Source organism: Leptopilina boulardi, unplaced genomic scaffold, assembly GCF_019393585.1.
Source record: "Leptopilina boulardi isolate dan_hultmark-lab unplaced genomic scaffold, ZJU_Lbou_2.1 LbouV2_328, whole genome shotgun sequence".
NCBI lineage: Eukaryota > Metazoa > Arthropoda > Insecta > Hymenoptera > Figitidae > Leptopilina > Leptopilina boulardi.
Genome location: NW_026137894.1, coordinates 855,443 through 878,497, shown reverse-complemented (window position 1 = coordinate 878,497; position 23,055 = coordinate 855,443). Strand labels below are relative to the sequence as shown.

The window sequence follows — 23,055 nt, the reverse complement described above, 5'->3', positions numbered from 1 at the left end:
TTTTTTTTCAACTTTGATCACTTTATCTGAAATCCTTCATGCAGAAATTAAAATAAAAAAATAACTACAAAAATTGAAATCTCTTATCTCTATATCTTATAATATATATATAATATCAAGGACATGTTCTGCAACCATCCGCGTATGTTTCACACCCAAGCAGCGAAAGTTGCTCCTAGATAATGTCTACTTTAGTGTCTTTCAAACGGAAATGTCTCGAAAGTATTTCATCTCGTTTTTTGACGTTATTACGATTAGAGACGAGAAATAATTTAAAACAGTATATATCTTTCTCTCTCTTTTTTTTCCCACACACATTTATGGTATTGTATTTTAATCCTGTTACAAAAAGAAAAAAAAAATTCCTGATATACTTCAAAAAAAAAAAATACATTTTTTTCTCTTATTTTTAGAAATTACTTTCCATTTAAATTGTGTGTGAAAATTTCTGTCACTTTCACGTGAATTAATTTTATTTACATTCATAAATGTCGTATATTCTTGAGAATTAAATACTTTTCAAAATAGAGATTAAAAGAAATTAGAAACAATTTTAAAAAGACAGATTTAAGATAAGAAATATTTTTGGGTGCTGAACTTTTTTATGTAATTGTTCTTGAGAAGGAACGTTCTCCGTAGTCAGGAAATGAAAAAGAAGGTGATGTAAGGATCAAATCATAAAAAAATTAGTTTTTGGATTCCTGAGGTCAATAAATATAAAGATACATCAAAAAATCAAGTTCGAAAAATTTCGGTATTAGGGGCCGTTCATATACACGGTACCCTGGAACCAATCTCAACCCTTAACATTCTCCCTTTCAAAAATCCCTGTTGCAACTTGTTCGGGGTACCTCACTGAATATTTTTCAACAAGAAAAATCAAAATCCGTCGGGCGCTTTTTTTTTAATTTCAATTTTTGTGATTTTAGCGCCAAATTAAAAAAAAACTGGTTTTTATAATTATTTAAAGTAAAATTCAACTTCCCATGGTCAAATTTTGTTCCAGAAATTATACAAAATCATAATTCCGGTAGAAATTTTTCTGTAGAATCGAAATCTGACATTGGCTTTCGAATTAAAAGCAGAGGAATCCCAGAAAATCTGGAAAACTGTAAATATTCTAAAAACAATCTCACCGTAGCGTCGTTTTTTCCAAATTGTCTGTTAAATTTTATAAAAATAAGAGCAATTTCAAAATTTATCGAAATTTTCCAATAAGTAACAGTTACATTTTCAAATTTACAAAACAAAATATTATAGAATGAACATTTTTTTGGCAGTGATTAAAATTTTGAATTTAAAAGTTAACAAAATCTAGGGTATGTTTACGACGTTTCTACTGATTTTAAATTTTCTGATTCAAATTTGCTTTCTGTTATTAAAAATGTAAATATATAAACAATTTTTAATTCGTTTCTAGTCTGTTTTTTTCCCAAGAAATTTGCGCCTGCGCCAATTAATCTTGGCTTTTTCACAAAGAACAATTTGTATATTTCGAAAACCAACGCAGCAGTTTTGTGGAATTTACCACTGCTGTTTGTAGATGGCGTAAGGAATTCTGTGTTTAATACAGAAAAAAAATTTCGACACAGAAAACTTGAAAAAAACGACAGTGAGATTGCTTTTAGAATATTTACAGTTTTCCGGATTTTTTTGGGATTCCTCTGCTTTAAATTCGAAAGCCAATGTCAGATTTCGATTCTACAGAAAAAATTTCTACCGGAATTATGATTTTGTATAATTTCTTGAACAAAATTTGACCATGTGAAGTTGAATTTTACTTTAAATAATTATAAAAACCAGTTTTTTTTTAATTTGGCGCTAAAATCACAAAAATTGAAATTAAAAAAAAGCGCCTGACGGATTTTTATTTTTTTTGTTGAAAAATATTCAGTGAGGTACCTCGAACAAGTTGCAACAGGAATTTTTGAAAGAGAGAATGTTGAGGGTTGAGATTGGTTCCAGGGTACCGTGTATACCACGTGGACACTTTAGGGGGGGAGGGGGGGGGGTTAAAAAAGTTTGAAAATGTCCACGATTTAATGCATTTATGTGTCCACAATGGGGGGCAGGGGGGGTCAAAAATCTGTAAAAAATTGTCCACGTGGTATATGGACGGCCCCTTACAATGCTTTCTCCATGAAAAAGCAATAATAATATATAAAATTTGTTCGATTTTTCAATATTTTAAATATAAAATAAAAATTAACGTAACTACAACGGTAATATCTAAAAAGAATTGAAATTAAATCTAAATTTGCACTGAAATCGATAAGTTTTAATTTTAAAATAAATTTTTGCAAATGGAAGCTGAAATTTTTTTTCCTATCCGCTTGCCAGGTAAGTGATTTTTACATTTTCAAGTTTAATAATCTCGAAAAAGAAAAATACGGCATTTTGAAAATTTGAAAACGGAAAAACAAACCTCTGCTTTCGTTTACAATAATTTATTTTTAAATTAAAAGTATCGATTTCGGTACAAATATAAGATTTATTAAAAAATTATTTTATTATTATTAATATTAAATTATTCAAAAATATTAAAAAACAATATTCACGAAGTTAAATTTTAAAAAATTATAACCTTTATAAGTTTTACCAAATAAAGAAATAAAAAATAAGTATTTTCTTATTTTTCATAAAAATTAAAAAAAAAAAAATTTTTTAATGAAAATTTGACGTGGAATGCCCCATATAATATTCGGCTGTCGACACCTCTTAATATTACAGAATAAATGCGTTTTCTAAATAAATATATCACTTATTATCAGACTAATTACACGGAGAAAAATGGATACTTAAATTTAGTATCTGTATATTCACGAGTAAATATATTAGATACTTAAATATGGGACAACTATCTATAGATACTCAGATTTAGTATCCTTGGATGTTTAATTCTATATATTAAATGCTACTATCCAAGATATTCACATTTAAGTATCCCAGATACTAAAACGTACCACCTAAACAAAAGCGCGCGCAAGCGCCTTGTAGTTTTTTCCTTTTTACGAACACTTTAATAACATAAATAGAAATTATATTTTTAAAAAATACTGTAAAAATAATTTTTCATTATAATAACAAAATTTTTTAGTCATACATTATTATTATTATTTTATGTAGTATTTTATCATTTTATATTCAAAAATGTTAAAATATACACTATGAAAAAAAATTGTTATTAATAAGAATGTTTATACATTTTTATTATGATAATGAATTATTTTTTTAATTTTAATGTAAAACATTAATTACTGCTAATTTTGAAAAATAATTTTAATAAAATTATGTTTTATTTCAACTATATTAAACATTTTATATTACAAAATACTGTAAAGATAATATTTCATTAATAATTAAATTATTGTAAAAAATAATAATGCAAAATTTTATTTAACACTTTTTTTAAATTGTCAATAATTAATTTTTAATATTAGGATTAAAAATATGATAATTCACTGTGATAATAAAAAATATGTCAGTAATTAAGATTAATAAAAATTTTTTTTACCCTTTTAATATTATATTCAAAACTTTTAATATTCATTTGTATTTTCGTATGATTTAGTTAGTGTAGAAAATATTAAAATATTATATAGAAAATTATTTGTTCCTAGTAATTCATATGCAATTTTAAATTTATAGTACAAAATTAATTTAGAATGTTTATTTTAAAAAACAATAATAAATAAAGAATTTGAAACTATGCTTAAATGTCACAAAATTTGTTAAAATAACATAAATTATTAAAAAGTAATTCTTAAAAATGTCAAATTTAAAAAATTTTTAACTTTATAAAGAAGAATCTTAATTTTATTTACCTTTTATATATAAAATATTAAGAATAACCTTAATCTTGATGAACGTGGAAAAATGTAAACAAAAAAAACATACGTTAACCACAATTAGAATTGTCAAAAGTCAAAACCTATAAACGAAACAAACGCAAGAACAACCAACTTCAGGTGTGGACAGAATGAAAGAAAGAAATTCACGATTATTATATGTAAAAGTTTCGGTATTTATATCAATTTCAATCAATTATTCTCATTATTTCATGGAATAAATCAGTTTTTCGATCATAATAAGGAATAAAATTATAAACAAACTTGAAATACAAATTTTTTAAACATATTTTGGAATCTCAAAATTTTTTTATATATATATTATACACTTGTCAACGATTTTCTACACGTGTGAAACACAGAGATTTTAGGTTAGTTTTTCGAATTGAATATAGCAGTGCGGCGTGACTTTTGCGCAAACGCTTATGTTACATTTAAATATCTAGAGATACTAAATCTGAATATATATTTTTTTACTAAGATACTATTTTTGAGTATATAGATGTTAGATTTAATTAAAAATTTTTTAAGTATATTTTGGATACTATATTTAAGTATCCATTTTTCTCCGTGTACATCAAAACAAATAATATATTCAGTATTGTTTAGGTTTTAAAGTTTATATCACTTTGTTGTATCTTTAACTAACTTGAGCAAAATAAACCTCTTTAACTATAATAGTATAATGATTATCTTGAATGTGGCACAGATGTTACAGATTCGTGTGTGTAATGCGGATCCCGGTTTATTTTTTTGGAGGGGAAGCGCATTTTGTCATTTATATTTAATTTCACTTGCAAGAAACAATAGTTAACTTGTAAATAAGAGCCTATTGCTTCAACTGATTTCGCCAACATAACATGTGTATATATATATATATATATATCGTATGGAAGTGTAGTTACACGATTCGCGGCCATTATAGAGGCATTGACCAACAGTTCTCTGAGAAAGTTTCGACACTCTGGGATGCCCGTATATCCGATTTACTCTCTGACAATGTTAACAATTCTGCAAGTTACATGGCAAATTCACTCTTGTCGCACCGCATATACACACCAAGACCGCAATAAACCAGATTCTTCGCTTTAAACATTGTACGGGCCTCAGTTGACCGCATTTCACACCCAAAATCATAAAATATAAAGTCCTGTCGAAAGACAATTATGCTATAAATTTCTTTATATTCTAATCATTGTATTTTGTTCAAATCACTGCACTTGAAATTTTTTTTTTTTTTTAGATTTTAAAAAGCCCTTACACTGTTCTGTATATATACTTTAAAGTTTATTGCTAATGTGAATTCTGCAACATTGTTGCATTATGCAGTTTTATAATATACTTTTAGTGCAATAATTAAATTGAATGAATATTATTATCCAACAATTTATAGGTTATCTTTTACTAAATATTTTTTCACATAAAACGCTTAGGGTGAAATCATATGAAGGCGTAAAGAGCAGGGATGGGTAGTAAATTGATAAAATACATTTTCTACGTATGCTAAGTATTTTATTCATGTAAATAACTGTAAACATTTGTTATAGAAATTATCCACGTATAATTTATAGTTGTATTAAACTTTGTAAAATTACCATATTTAATAAGGTTATGTTCATACTTTAAATACGGTACTTTTATATTTTCTGCATTTTTACCGGGATGCATATTTTTTCCATAATTATAAAATAACCTAATGACAATATGGTCTAATTCACAAACAAATAATTTGAACTTGTCTAAATTTGAATTTATACGAATTATACATTGGCCGAAATTTAAAGGTACGGTCACAATATCTCATGCATGCACTGTGAATGCATGCAGAAACATTTGGCCGGTCACACTTCAACGAAATCTAGTGAATAATTAGTAACTTTCTAGTTACAACCGAAATTTTTGGAAAATTACTAAAAAGTTACTAAACATTCACTAGAATTTGTTGAAGTGTGACCAGCCAAATGTTTCTGCATGCATGCACAGTGCATGCATAAGATAGTATGACCGTACCCTAATCGTCTCAAATTCTAATTTGATGGAATTTTTAAAGGAACGATTGTGAATTTAGCTTTACTTTAAGTAATCCCAATATGAATGTGGCATAAATGGAAAATGTCCTAATTTTTATTTCTTGTACAAGTTTCCCATCCCTGCCGATTGTCATGGTAACGTACAAGAGTAAAAAAAAAATAAATTCACTGTCTTTTTTACTCTTATACGTTATCATGACAACCTACAGGGCTGGGAAACTTGTAAAAGAAATAAAAATTAGAACAAAGGTTGGTTCCTATTGTCCCCACTCGCCATTTGTCATAATTCTCGTCAACTACCGCACCCTGCTCTAGTAAAAATTTAGTTACTTTTAATTTTAACAATAAAGTTACTAAATTTTTACTAGAGCAGGGTGTGGTAGTTGACGAGAATTATGACAAATGGCGAGTGTGGACAATGAAAACCAACCTTTTTCCATTTATGCAACATTCATATTAGAATAACTGAAAGTTAGGTTAGGTAATAATTCACCGAAGAGCCCAAACTATTATTATAGTAATTTTACAGTGTAACAAACCATGTAACGAAAATTTTGAATTACGTGTAACTGCGTAACCCTGGTAAAGCGTCAAATTTTGTAACTAGATCATGAGCATGAAAGGACGTTTGTCCTTCTCGCACATATAGTCTAGTTACAAAATTGGTTGTTTTACGTCTCTCCCTTATAAAAATGTCTTGCATCCGAAAAAAATGATGCTGTTATAATTTTAAATGCCAATAACACATCAAAAACTTCAATTTTTGTTTTAAAAAAAATTATCTATTATTATGAATAAACTTTTATTGTATATTGTAACTCTATATAAAGAAATGGGTGTACTTCCGAAGTAGGGGTACCTCCGATTTTAATAAAACTTGGTATACTAACGTATTTTGGTGCGCTGATTACGAAAATGATAGTGAAAATTGGCGCAAATTTGATTATCATGGTAAAAACCATAAAAAACACCATAAAATCATGGTTTTTTACGATTATCTCGTAAAAAACAAAAAATTTCGAAAAAAGTTTTAGACAAAAGTTGTAGATCTCAAAAAAACACACATTTTATGTTTTATGTATTTTTTACCAAAAGTCATTATTTTTCGAGAAAAATCCAAAAAACGAAAAACACCATGATAATGAAAACATATACAGCAGTCATGGTTAGACATATTATTTGACTCGTATACAGTATCATATTCACCATTAGTCAGGATCTAACGAATTCCGCAAAATACTTTCGGCCATATCCACCCCCTCTCGCCAAGGTTTTTTTTAAAAAGAAAAGCGAGCAGTACCTTACGCGGCCGAAGGCCGTGTTTACTATTTTGCGTTTACCGCTGCTGTGGACTCCACCCCACAATTTCCGCAAATTACTTTCGGACACATCCACCCCCTCTCGCCAAGATTTCTTAAAAAGAGAAGCGAGCAGTACCTTACGCGGCCGAAGGCCGTGTTTAATATTTTGCATTTACCGCTGCTGTAGACTCCACCCCACAATTTCCGCAAATTACTTTCGGACCATTTTTCTCGAAAAATAATAACTTTTGGTAAAAAATGCATAAAACATGAAATGTGTGTTTTTTTGAGATCTACAACTTTTGTCTAAAACTTTTTTCGAAATTTTTTGTTTTTTACGAGATAATCGTAAAAAACCATGATTTTATGGTGTTTTTTATGGTTTTTACCATGATAATCAAATTTGCGCCAATTTTCACTATCATTTTCGTAATCAGCGTACCAAAATACGTTACTATATCAAGTTTCATTAAGATCGAAGGTACCCCATACTATATACGAGTCAAATAATATGTCTAACCATGACTGCTGTATATGTTTTCATTATCATGGTGTTTTTCGTTTTTTGGATTTTTCTCGAAAAATAATGACTTTTGGTAAAAAATGCATAAAACATAAAATGTGTGTTTTTTTGAGATCTACAACTTTTGTCTAAAACTTTTTTCGAAATTTTTTGTTTTTTACGAGATAATCGTAAAAAACCATGATTTTATGGTGTTTTTTATGGTTTTTACCATGATAATCAAATTTGCGCCAATTTTCACTATCATTTTCGTAATCAGCGCACCAAAATACGTTAGTATACCAAGTTTTATTAAAATCGGAGGTACCCCTACTTCGGAAGTATATCCAAAGAAATAATTTATACCTTCGGTAAAAAAATTTTTATTTTTCATTTGCCGAAATACACAAACCTGATTGGTTGTTCACAATCTGATTGATAATGGACAACCAATCAGATTTTTGCATTTCGAAAAATCAAAGTAAAAATTTTTTTTTAACCAAAGGTGCAAATTCTCCATAACACGTTAACAATTAAACTTCCTGGCCATTTGCACAGGGTAATGAAACTCGAAATTAAATTGCAGGTACACAGGGATGAGTTGCCAAATTATAATGTGGAACGTCCCAAATGTTAAATATGTGAAATGCAACATTTGGGACATTCCACTTTAAGGTGCTTCTACAATAACTTGCAATTTGTATTGTTTTGTAACTTGCTTTTTACAGAAAAATGTATTAAAATAAAATTTACATTTGCTAATTTTAAAGAATCTTTCCGTGTATTAAAGAATAAATGCATAAACAATATAATACATTGCTTTTCTGTCATTTTTTTAATAAAAAATAAATAATTCATTGTTATTTCCTATTCATTTATTATAAAAGGATATAAACCTATTATTTTTCTAAGGAGATTCCTTCTATTTGCGCGACATGATCATTTGCAAGTCGAAGAAAAATTTTAAATTATAATTTGACAAAGCGATTTCTATCCATATAGTGTATACGCGGTAGTTAAGCATGAAAGTCATTCGTAACAGCTGTCTACTTAGGATTTAAACAGATTATTCTGTGGCTGAAATACTTGTGGGTCGTTTATAGAGAAAAGGCTAATATACACGGTGTGTTAACCTGACGATAAGTATTTTCTTTTCAGTAGGTATATATATATATATATAGTGAAGTAATGTAATCATTACATTGTAAATTGTTTGACATTTATAGTGTTCAAATATAAAAGAATCATTTTACGGTTCAACCAATCATGCATAACCGGTTTTACAAACAATAGTGTGTTATCCAATTTTAAGTGTGCAAATCCTATACTTCTTAATTACAATTATTTCCTAACTGCTTTACTTCAATAAAACTATAGTGGACAATAGTATGGATAAATGATTAACAGTGGATCATTTCAGTAATCCGGAAAATTATTTTTAAAAAAACTGCACTAAACTCTAAATATAAAAGAAGAAGTTCGAATTATCAAAAAACCGAAACTTTTTACTGAAGTGAGTTTATTTTCTATGTTTTATAGAATCCACTGTGGCTATATAAATCATAGAAGGTAAACTCACATTAGTAAAAAGGGTAAAAAGTTTTGATCTTTTGATATTTCGAACATTTGGAAGTGCGATCATACAAAAATTCGATTTTATTTTTTAAAGAAATAATTTCTTTAAGGCCAGGTCCAAGTGAGGCAGCGCCATCTACATTGAAACTAAAATTTTGGAAAATTTTCAACAGCCTTTTCTTGAAAACAAGCAGGTAAAATGCTTTTTCCTTTATGGATAATTGATTATTGGCAAGATATACACCAGCTAAAACTTTTTTTGAGTTAAAATAATAAAAAAAATGTCATGTCAATAAATTAAATATGAGCACTTTTTTCACAAAAACTGTAACAGTACTTTCTCAGAAATTACAATCAAAAATGCAATTTCCATTTGGAAAATTAATAAACGCTAAAAAATACACGACCTAAGATTTACCAATCACGAAAATAACAAAAAAAAAGTATTTTAACATAACATATTTTACTGATTATGACAGCCGTTTGGCAGGTTATATATGTCAACAGACGTTTCGCAGTTTTGCCGAAAGAAGGAGATTGGCGCTGTTGCTAACCACCTGAAATACATAATCTACCAAAGGGCTGTAACAATCAATAAAGCAGTATTAATATGTTAAATATTTAATAAAAATTTTTTTTGTTATTTTCGTGATTGGTAAATCTTAGGTCGTGTATTTTTTAGAGTTTATTAATTTTCCAAATAGAAATTGCATTTTTGATTGTAATTTCTGAGAAAGTACTGTTAAAGTTCTTGTGAAAAAAATGCTCATATTGAATTTATTGACATGAAATTTTTTTTATTATTTTAACTCAAAAAAAGTTTTAGCTGGTGTATATCTTGCCAATAATCAATTATCCATAAAGAAAAAGGAATTTAACCTTTTTGTTTTCAAGAAAAGGCTGTTGAAAATTTTCCAAAATTTTAGTATCAATGTAGAAGGCGCTGCCTCACTTGGACCTGGCCTTAAATCAAAAAAAGGAGGAGGACCCATAAGCCCTATATTTGGGCCATTTAGAATATTGATTTAAATGATTGAAATGTATTTTTTTACAAAGAAGAAGTATATTTTTGATGATTTAAGGTGAAACGGGGAAATTTTAATCATATTAACCTTTTGAAACGAAGGGTCTTTGGCAGACGAATTTTGTAAAAAATTGTTGGATTCACTTGAAACTTGTTACTCGAAGGTTTTTTAGGGTCGCTGATTGCGAATCTGAAGTCGGATTTTCAAAATTCCCGTTTCACCTTAAATCATTAAAAATATATTTCTTCTTTGTAAAAAAAAATACATTTCAATCATTTAAATCAATATCCAAAATGGCCAAAATATAGGGCTTATGGCCCCCCCCCCTCCTTTTTTTTGACACTACAACAATGCACAAATTTCTTGGATTTAAAGAAAATTTCTTTGGAACAAACAATTTTTTTTCTGGATGCACTAATAAATTGTAAATAAAACAAATTAGAATCAAATTAATAATAATAATATTAATTGATAAAAAGTAATTAATTTGTTTTTTAATCATATTGGAATTAAATTAACTCTAGTAGATACATAATGTAATTTATTTGTTAATATTTATTTAGAAACAGTAAAATAAATATTAGTATAAATGTACTCGGAACTATACGGGTGGCAACTTACTTTACGAAATGACTGGTTTATATTAAAATATTTATATTTTATATAAAAAGTATATAAAAGTCAACACAAAATGTACTATTGAATCTCATTTGCACTATTTTATTGTGTCTATTTTCTCATTTATCATTTATGTAATAAGTAAATATATAGCTAATGTGAATTTAAAAAATGTCTTGGTGTTGAAATTTTTTTTTCTTTTTTTAGAAATTTACTAATTTTTTCTTTTTTAGAACCTTAAGGTCGTTTACTTTCACGAGTTACTTTCACATAATCTCGATAAACTTTCCACAACTTTTTTTTTTTTTTTGGTTCCTGATTGCAATCATATATATTTATTAATTAAATGAAGTAACAAAATTTGTCAAATTATAAAATACAGAAACATGTCATTGAACCTTTATACACTTTAATGAATAATAAAAATTTTATTAGATTATATTGCATTTATTTTTTATTATATAATATGTATGTTTATTTTTTTCTTCTCTTGAATGAAAAACTAAATACCTTCACACGAGAAAGGAATCTCGACCCCGTATGGTTTTTTGGAATTTTGTGCAATTTCTTGAAGATCTGGTTATTATATCTTTTGATCTAGTTATTATGTTTCGAAACCAATCAGGAAATAAACATCCTATATATGAGAAATATATATATATATATATATATATATATACTTTTGCAGTTAAAAGCAAAGAAATAATATTGACTGCGGCTCATTGGACCATTCGAATATGGACTGACAGGCCATTAGAGACCTATAGACTAAAGCAAGTTGCATTATATACCATAATGATTGGAAATTATACTTATTTCCTGCTTTTACATCGATCCCTTATAGTTTCACCAAATATCCAATTTCCATTAAAAGTTTGTTTGCAACACGAAATTTCATCTATAAGAAACACTTTCCCAGATATATACTATATATAAATATATAGTCTTGCGATGATATTAAATCGCGTATGCATTACAGATACAAATTGCAAAATTATCTTACTAAATAGACTATTAAAGTTTTTAGTACATTCCTTTTATTTTTAGTGTAGTATAAATTTCAATTTAAATATATAAATTAAACAAAAAAAAATAATAATATGGCATATGTTAAAATTAAATTTTCACACATGTATATCTAAAAGCGGCAAAAAAAAAATTGTAAAACAAAAATCCTGTATCTAAATTAAAGATATATAAATGTATTTTAATAAATTTTTAAATACTTGTCTTGATTTCAATATAATTGCGGATAATTTGAAAACAGGTATGACTTAAAATTTCAAAGATAAGCGCAGAATTGTAAATCCTAATATAGGTTACAAGTCCTATTAATTTGAATCTAATAAAATTATTCCATATCTTTATTATAACACCTTATCTTTATTACATAAAGTCCAGTGCTTTATTAATTAGGCCTACTATTTGATCTATATAAATTTTAATTGATTCTACTATAAAAAAAAAAAGATGAATAATTCATGTAAAGCTGTTTCTTCATTTTCTATTTTCGATAAACATGAATATTATTTATATTTTTATATTTTATTATATTATTATTATTATTATATTTGGAGTAATATTATACCGAAGTGATTCCTCTTTTGTAATTCTTTTTGATTTTTGGTCTAAGCACTCAAGAAATGTATCAAAAAAAATTTTTATTTAGTATTTGAGTAAGCTTAAAACCTGTGTTTTACGTTTAAAAAAATTCAGTAGCACTAAACTTTACCGTTTTCAAAAAATATCTCATTAAAAAAAAATCTATTATTTGAGTGCTCTGGGTAATATTACTCCTTAATTCAATAATCCCCCACAGCACCGAAACTTTCCTAAAGATTTCCTAAAGATTTATTTGAAACGTTCGGAATATTTAATTGCAATGTTTAGTGAAAATTGTATGTAAAGATTTAAATGTCCCTCTTGAATAAATGTTTAGCTGAATCCGAATTCGAGGTCAGATTAAAAAAATTAGAAATGGCGGACCCAATATGGCGGAAAAAATTTAAAATTGATTCAATTCGTTAAAAATTCGGTACTAGGGGGGTGTTCGGGGTCGCTGAATGCAAATTTGACCTCAAATTTGGATTCAGAGACCCAAAAAACTCACGAGTACCAAATTTTTAAACGAATCGAATCAACTTTAAATTTTTTCCGCCATATTGGGTCCGCCATTTTGAATTTTTTAAATCTGACCTTAAATTTGTATTTAGCGACCCCAAAAACTTTTAATACGATGATATGATATTTTTTTGGAAACTTTTTTTTTCGACCGTATTGGGCCCACAAACGATTTTTCTATTAGACTGCGAAGGGGTTAAACCTAAATTTTGTTTAATTCAAAGTTAGTATATTCTTGATACGTAGTTAAATATATAAAATTTAAGTAAAAAATAATTGATCTAATAAATTATTTTATTTGTATTATATAATGCACTTTGGATAAAAATACAGTAAATTTAATATACATACAGAATAGGGTAAATGCACTAATTGCGGCGAGATTCGAGTCAAAACACCTTTGAAATAGAAAATTCGACATTTCTATTGTATAAACTCAATTTAAGACTTATTAAACTTAAAGCTTATGTTATTAAGATATTAAAAAAAAAATTTTAACTCTATAAAAATCGATTATTTAAACAAATATGAGAAATTAAAACTAATACCGTAATTTTCTATTGCGGCGAGTTTGTATCAGTTTCGGTGTATCAATTTCGGTGACCAAAATTACGTGTATTTTGAAGATAATTTGCCCGCCGAAATTGAAGCCAATGGAAATCTTAAAAATGTTTCAATTGCGGCGCGGAAAAAAATTTGATCTCAAATAATTAAATTAATAATTGTTTAAATGTGCATCTTTATAAGTATTTGTATCAAAAAAAGATTGAAATAATTTTTTTTAATCATTTGGCAACAGTTATATTAAATATAATAGTAATAATAGTTATTTTTTATGAACGCGCCGTAATTGGTGCACTCGCCGTAATTAGTACACTTACCCTTTACTTTAATCTAAAATTATTTCCAAACGATAAAGGAAAACAATTTTTTAGGTTAAGAATCATGTCAAAAGGTTGGTTTCCATTGTCCCCACTTGCCATTTGTCATAATTTTCATCAACTACCGCACTCTGCTCTAGTGAAAATTTAGTGACTTTATTGTTAAAATTAAAAGTTACTATAAAGTTAATAAATTTTTACTAGATCAGGGTGCGGTAGTTGAGGAGAATTATGACAAATCGCAAGTGGGGACAATGGAAACCAACCAAAATCTTTTTGACAATAAATAGAAAATAATCAGTGGAACATCTTAATTGTGAGACTTTGTATGGAATGGTAGCTTTTTTCGATACATAACGGGAACAAGAATCAAGAGAAAAGTAGGGTGAAACAGGTGTCAAAAATATGAAAATATGTCATATTTCAAACGTTCTACTAGAATTCCAGTAGAAATTTACATGCATCCATTATAAACTAACCCTTAATTTTAAATCAAACATAATTTTCATTCAAAGAAATAAATTTATTAATAAAATTAAATAAATTTATTTAACTGAAAGTAATAATTAAAAATTAAAAATATTCATTGTGTATATATAATTTTTAATAGATTCGAAAGTAAAAAAATGATAAATGAGTCTTTTTGAAATTTTTTCGTTAAATTTTAATCAATGATATCCGTTTTATTTCCTATTTCAGTGGGCGGTAAATATAAATATAAATATATATATATATATTTCTTTTCTTTTGTGGTACCCAAAGAGCGTTATAGTCGTTATAACAGTGAAACGCTCGGATGAGCGCGAATGATCTGTCTATATAGTAATTTACGGAAGTGGCTTTGATATTCAAGCAGAAACATAGTGATTATTCGAGTTACTTCCTAATTACAAAGTGATTTACATAAGAAGGTTCAATGCTTTGATTCCAAATAAGATCAAGCGATCGTATCAATTTCGAATGAACTAACGAAGGACGACTATTAAAGTTCATGGGCACTGGTTCTCGAATAATAATAATAATAATAGAAATCTTAATAGTATCAATTCATATTCTTAATATACATATCTATATATATATATACGCCACTTTCTACAACAATTTTTTCTTTTATAACCTCATTACACGTATTTATGTATTAATTATTTTTGTTATTTAATAATATTAATATTTATAAAAAAACAATTTTATAATTAATTAGCATCATTATTTTATTAAAATCGATCATTATACAGATAGAAATTAATAATATCAATAATAAATTGAAAAATTATTTAAAAGTCGGAAATAGGTTTAGATTATTAAAACTCGGCAGCAGAAATATACCAAAAGGAGGTTTTATTATAAACGCAATATCTATTTCGTCATAATTATTATTATTATATTATTATTACTATTATTATTTATATTATTATTTATATTATTATTTATATTATTATTTATATTATTATTTAAATAAAAAAGTAAATAATATATTTAATAAATTATTTTTTTCGATTTTTGGAAGACATAATATAAAAGGTATAAAAGAAAAAACACTCTCTTTCACTAAATTTACTGAACATTGAACTAAATAATATAATATTGAATCTTTTACGTACGAGAAATATTATTATTGAAGAGAGGTGAAAATAAACGAAAACATTCGGACAATTAGTTTTATGATTTTTCTATCAAAAATATATGAGGCAAAATTCCTGAAGTGATCCAACTTTAAAATTGAAGGTTTTCGGATCGGACTGAAATTTGCACAAACTTTAGTACTATATTATTAAGTTTTATGCAAAACTGTAGAGGGGGGAGGAGGAGGTTCCAGTTTTTCATCAAATGTGAACAGTGGATTTTTTAAAAAATTGTAACTTCTAAATGGATGAAAAAAATTTTGACCTATATGTTTTCGAAAGATGTTTTTGTGCACTTTCGAATGGTGAAAAATCCAAAAGTATTTTTCATTTTCAAAAAAGGGCTAAATTTTGAATTAAAAAAAAAAAAATATTCACCATTCGAAAGAGCACAAAAAAATCTTTCAAAAACTTATAGGTCAAAAATTTTTTTCATTCATTTTGTTTTCATAGTACTAAAGTTTGTGCAAATTTCAGTCCGGTGCGAAAACCTTCAATTTTAAAGTTGGATCACTTCAGGAATTTTGCCTCATATAAAATATAAATACTAAACAAATAATACAACAAAAAAAAAATAATAAAAATAAAATCCTATTAAAAGCTATAAAACAAAATATTTAAAGCATATACGTTGTCAAATATAATAATTAAACCCATACGTTGGAGAAATTTAGAATTTGTACTTAAAACTAAAAAATAAACATTAAACAAAAAATAATAAAAATAAATGAAATGATAATCAAAACATAAAGTAAATTGAAAATATAAATAAAAGGTTATGTTAATTTATCAGACATTTAAATAAATAATTGCAGGTATATAAAATGTAAATAATTAATAAATATGTTAATAAAAACATAAAATAAATTGTAAAGAAATTAAAAGAACATACAGATAAAATAATAAATTATTGAAAAATTTTAAAATAGGGAAATAAATTTCAAAAAAATGAAAATTTAAAAAAAATATATAAATAAAAAAACAATAAAATATTATAAAATAAAATAAATGAAAATAATTTTACGTACCAACAAATTAAATAATTTACATTTTTAGAAATATAAATAGAAACAAATCAAATAAATAAAAATAAAATGGTTTAAAAATAAAATTAATAATGCAATTAAAATAGGTATTTACAAATATTAATTAATCACAGTTTTTACAATTTGCAAAGTCAAAATTAAAACTAATATAAAATAAATATTTAATTTAAATAAAAAAATTAATAAACTCACCCCGTAGCATCGTGTGAACAGTTGAACGACCACGAATAGGAGGAAAGTGACGCGAATCATCTTGTGAAGAAAAATTCCTGATTGGCTGCGCCACATCGCTGAAAAACGAAAAATAAAATTTATACATTCAATTATTTTTTTCTTTTTCAAACAACAATTATACATAAATAAATGGGAAATAAATAATAATTATGTATAAAAAAAAAAATTGTAAATAAATTCCGTTGGATTTTATAAAAACGTGTCATAAATGGGAAATAATTACTATTTAAAGTGTCACTTTTAATAGCGCAGTAATTAGAAATAACAGTGCTTTTATTTGAATGAATTTTCTTTTTTATCCATTTTTTTTTTTTTTTTTTTTTTTTTTTTGCATAAATGGTAGAAAAATACATAAATAAACGTTAAAAACCAACCTTCATTGACACTTCATGAATATTCTGAAACACGGGAATTATGTTCGCGGAACTATAAAGCAAATTAAGTGCGTGCGCGCACACACAGACATACATATACTGGCAAAGATTGCGGAAGGAAAGTTTATAGCAATGAATTAAAACTTCTAACGCGCCTGAAAACGTTAGAGTTGAGAGCTCACAATGTGAACGAACAAGAGCAATTAATTTGAATCATATGTGAAGTTGGCTAACATCTTTACTTTTCATCACTTAGTATTTTTTAACTGTTAATTACACCTTGATAAATTTACGCAGTATAGATATATAAATTTTGGCCATTTAAATAATTTTATTTTAGTCAGTATAATAAACTTTTATTTAGTTTTTTTTTTTTTTTTTTTTTTTTAATTTATATACCTATAGGAAATTAATTATTATTATTTCATCAGGAATATAAAAGAATAATTATAATAATTTATTTCGTCAGAAATATGAATTATTTCATCAGAAATCAATAAATTATTTGAAAAACAAAAATTTATCCCTAAATCATATTAATAATAATAGTTGCTTATGACAAATAAAAAAAAATATTTTCATCATTCGGAAATAAAATTAATTTCCTATTAACTGCGCACATTTATGATAATTTTATAAACAATAAAATATTTAACCTATAGACTTGGATGTGAAATCAATTAAAAAAAAAATTTTTATTACTGAATTATAATAATTATTCATATAAAAACAATCATAAAAATTTCCTGTTAATGAATGATAATATTATTTTCAAATAGAAAGATTCGTGTTCTAAAAAATTTAAACAATTTTCATTGTTAATTTTTTTTTTTTGTTAAATTAATGTCTCTGCAATTTTTTTTTTTATAAATTTTGAAAACTGGAAAAAATTGAAAAAATATGTGCCTTAAGTTAATTAGTTTCTGTATTTAAAAATATATTAATAATTTTTTAAATGTTTAATTTACTTTTAAATTTTTCATTGACGTAGTAATTTAAAAAAAAAAAAAAATAATAGTCCAAAAAAATAATTTTTGTTCATTTGAACTTTCAGAACTTCAGGTACATTAAATATTTACTTATTGAATGAAACTAATCTAGCGTAAATTTTCAATGGCATAAAAAAATATTTTTTAATTAAAAATTAATTTCATTTTTTATAAAAAATTTTAAATATTAAAATACATTGAAAAAATTGTGTTTAAATTTTTTTTTTCAAAAAAAGATATTTGTATGAATAAATTAATTATTGTCATCATCGTCATCATGATCTCTATCACAATAATTAATTATAATAATACTTAGGTGCTTATAATATAACTAATATAATAATGTAGTAATTGGTTTTAATTAATTATAATTACTACACTACATTATTAGTGTATTAAAGAAAAATCTAATGCAATAAAATAAATCATATGATAAATAAGATAAATAATATAAATAATATAAATAATAATAAATAATATAAATAATAATAAATAATATAAATAATAATAAATAATATAAATATTATTACACTATTATGAATATTAATATTAATATTATATTACTATGGATAAATAATGAAATAAATATTTATTTATAAATTAGTGATAAAAGAATCATCGAGAATATTTTTCAGCATTGTATATAATCCGGGGTTTCCCCAGTAATAATACAATGCTAACGAAGTGTGCCAACTGCGTAAAAATAAATTTTGTTGGAAACAGCTTCTCTGTGGTTAATGGCTCGAAATTTAAAATAGGTGTCGAAATAACATTCATAATTAAATAATACAAAAAAATAATACAATAAACTAATAAAAATAATAATAACAATAATAATTTAATAATAATAATAATAATAATAATAATAATAATAATAAGAATAATAATTCCTATTTTATATTTTGTGTGTTCGATTCTGGTCTGCTTGTCTTTTTACAATTTTATACGTTGATATTCATTCTATTTATTTAATTTTTTTTTTATTTTATTCGTTGACTTTTTTTTATTTATTAAAAAAATTTAAAGTTAAAATTTTTTTAAACAATTTATGCAGAATATCTTCAAGTAAAGGAACAAAGTCGCAGTATAATAACATAATAATAATAATTTTAGTAATAACAACAATAATAACAATAAAATTGTATTACCATAGTATTGTAAAATAATTAATTTTTTAAATAATTTACTGATGAATTAAATAACTTATCGAATTAATTGATTTAATATAATTAAATAATTTAAAAAAAAAAATATTTAAGAATATACTTATTTAAACTTTTAAATAAACATTTGTAAATTTAACGGATTTTGAAAAAGGAGACGAATACACCAAAAATTGAAGGTTATTTTTATTTTAGTTTTACGTAAAAGTACTTTTTTAATTATATAAAATTAAAATCAATTTTTATTTATTTATTTAATCACAATATATACGGGCTTACAAGAAAAAAGAATAGAAATGCCCTTTAGTGCAAAAGCACTTAGTAATTTAAGAATATTATTATGAGTATAATTACAAAATAACCAAATCATGTAGGTGACTTGCAAACTAATACAAAATTAATTTTCGCAAACACAAATTCTATTTGTGTTGTACTGTTGCCTAAGTAGTTTGACTTGTTGAATTGGATTCTGACCAATCTCTGATTTCTCAACCCCTTTGAAGGAACAATAACAATCGACCAATCTGTTAATTATTTAAAACAAAAATAATAATAGGCCCAGAAAAATAATTCTAGAAGAGAATTTTTGAATCATGAGTAATATCGTTGAATATTTTTTATGTATTGAAGACTTAAATTCTAACATCAAAATGGTTTGTATTAAAATTTAATATCTATTTTATTCACTTCGTAACTATCATAAAACATAATTTATAATTTTTTGCTTAAGACCACCCAGGTAGAAAAATTAACATTACTAACGTTACTAATATTACTAACGTTACTAATAATATTACTAACGTTACTAATGTTTCTAATTCTCATTCGCACTTCCATTCCCACTTCCACTCTTTCTAATTCTCATTTCCACTTTCACTTTTTTATTTTCATAACCACTTCCACTTTTTCTAATTTTTATTCCCACTTTCCTTTTTCTAATTTTCATTCCCACTTCTACTCCCATTTTTTCCACTTCTAATTTTCATTAGCTGTTGCCATTTCGACTAAAACTCTTTCTAATTTCCATTTACACAACCATTTCCACTTTTTTTAATTACCATGGATGGAAATTAGAAAAAGTGAAAGTGATAATGAAAATTTAAAAAATTAGGAATGGAAGTGGGAGTGAAAATATAAAAAACTTGTAATGAAAATAAAAAAGTGGAAGATGAAATGGGAATGAAAATTGGAACAAGTGGAAGTGAAAGTGTGAATGAGAATTAGAAAAAGTGGTAGTGGCAATGAATATAAAAAACTGGAAGTGGAAATAGGAATGGGAATGAAAATTAGAAAAAGTGGAAGTTGCAATGAATATAAAAAAGTGGAAGTGGAAATGGGAATGAAAATTAGAAAAAGTGGAAGTGAAGTGGGAATGAGAATTAGAAAGAGTAGAAGTGAGAATGGAAGTGCGAATGAGAATTAGAAAAAGTATAAGTGGAAATGGGAATGAAAATTATAAAAAGTTTAAGTGGAAGTGAAAGTGGTAATGGGAAAGTAGTGGCAAAATGGTTGTTTCAGTGTAATTTTCATTTTATTATAATTATTAATATTATTCATATTATTAGTCAAATACAGTGTCAGGCTGTAGTTTTATATATGAATTTTCCATTTTCACATAGAAAAAGAACAATTTTTATTTTCTATTTAAAAAAAGGCTGTCGCAAATTTGTCAATAATTACGTATATTTTCATGTTTGTTTACATTTGACGAGTTGCACCTGGCCTTAAGTTTCCTTTTTTCAAAGCATATCACAAATTATTATTTAAAATATGGCAAATAGGTGAATTTTTTTTCTACTCTAAAAATAAATTCTCAAATCCAAGGACATGATTAAAATCAGTTTTTAATCACGTTTCCTGTCTCAATCCAACATCCGTCGGTCAATCACATTGCAACGTGTGTTGATTATTGATTAAGTTACAATTGTTTTTTTTTTTTTTTTTTTTTTAAACAAAGTGTATAAAGATAATAATTTCTTCGTTTTTCAACCGTTTATCAGATGACCGTAAATTTTAGTATTATGTCTGAATTTGAAATTGTTTTATCAGATAACTATTACTTATAAATATATATTCAGTATTAGAATGAATAACAGATACATAGGTATATACAGAAGCATCATGGGGGATTTTGCAATATATAAGTAATTAGTATCGACAGTTGGCGTTAACTGCAATGGTATACACGTTATATATATTGTTGTGACTGGAGTGCTCTTCGTGCAGATAATCGAAAGTCATTCATCGCCATTAACTGTGACTTTATGAGCTTCTCCAAGAATAATACCAGGAACCAACTATTGTTGTTTTACAATCAGCTAAGCGTAATCTTACATATTTTTTTTTATTCATTCGAGAGTTTCTTCATTAAAATTTTCTTTTTTGCAATTTGTTGTTACAAAATTTTTTTTTATTGTTTAAAGGAAAAATATATAATATAGATGTAAATATAACGCTCGTTAAGATGACGAAGAAAATGTCTCACTTTCTTTTACTATTAAAGATTCTCAGGAGAGATGATGTTGTTCATTATGTAACTAAATATTGTGCATAAATTATGTAAAATTATTCCCTCCGACTTTCATGTAATTCATATATCGAAATGTTCATTCTTCACAGCTCACTAGATTTTTGTTATAATTATGTATAGCCTAAAGGATATTTTTTTTTATGAATAAAATTTCTTTTTTTTGGGGGGGTTTATTGATCATTTCTTCTTTTTTTGGCTCCTTTTAAATTACAGAAATTATAAATGATTGATCAAAATATCATTAAATGAAATACAATTACTCAATTATAAAAGTGAGAATTGTCTATTATTTATGACGGAATGATTGAGAGATAAATTTCTAATAATAGTCTTTATCACTTTGTAGCCGCACTAATAATTCTTGCACAACTCTATATATTACTATAGAGAAAGAAAGACCCTTTCGTTAAAATTTTTTAAAATGACTTTTAACAAGATTAATTAATTTTCACACATATATATATATATGTAAAAAGTTATCAAAATTGACAATAATTGATCATTTAGTCTATTATTATTGATATATGTGGCACGAATCATTTGGAACATTAACCCTTTGCGGCACAGTGGTAACCCAGATTACCACCTATTTTATTTACAACTTTTCTTACTGTATTTTAAGTTTTTTTAAGCAATATTCATTATTTTTTTTTAAAGTGAATGAGAACATATTATTAAATGAAACGAAAATAAAAGTAACAATATTTACGCAAAATTATAAACAATTATAAATAAATAATTGTCAAAAAAACTCATTATTTTGGAAAAAAAATTCATTACCGAAAATTTAGGTAAAAAGGGAACCGATATTTTGTACTCGGAAGTTTTTGGGATCGCTGATTACGAATCTGAAGTCTGTTTTTAAAAATTCAAAATGGCGGATCCAATATGGCGGACAATTTTTTAAAACTTGCTTGGATTCGCTTGAAACTCGTTACTCGGGGGTTTTTGGGGTCGCTGATTACGATTCTGAAGTCAGTTTTTAAAAATTCAAAATGGCGGATCCAATATGGCGGCCGACTTTTTCAAAACTTAATTCAATTCGCTTGAAAATTGTTACTCGGGGGGTTTTTGGGGTCGCTGATTACGAATCTGAAATCAGTTTTTAAAAATTCAAAATGGCCGATCCAAAATGTCGGACGACTACTTGAAAATCTAATGCAATTCGTTTGAAATTTGTTACTCGGGGGGTTTTT

General features: G+C 25.8%; 1 protein-coding gene across 3 annotated transcripts in view; it reads right to left on the bottom strand.

Moving 5' to 3' along the window:
• LOC127285041 (venom metalloproteinase 3-like) overlaps positions 1-23,055 on the bottom strand; it is an 83,771-nt gene that overhangs the window by 36,971 nt on the left and 23,745 nt on the right. For all 3 annotated transcript variants that reach the window (XM_051310825.1, XM_051310824.1, XM_051310827.1), the window contains exon 2: positions 16,762-16,859. In XM_051310825.1, coding sequence (XP_051166782.1) covers positions 16,762-16,859 — 98 coding nt within the window. The remainder of the gene's footprint in view (positions 1-16,761; positions 16,860-23,055) is intronic.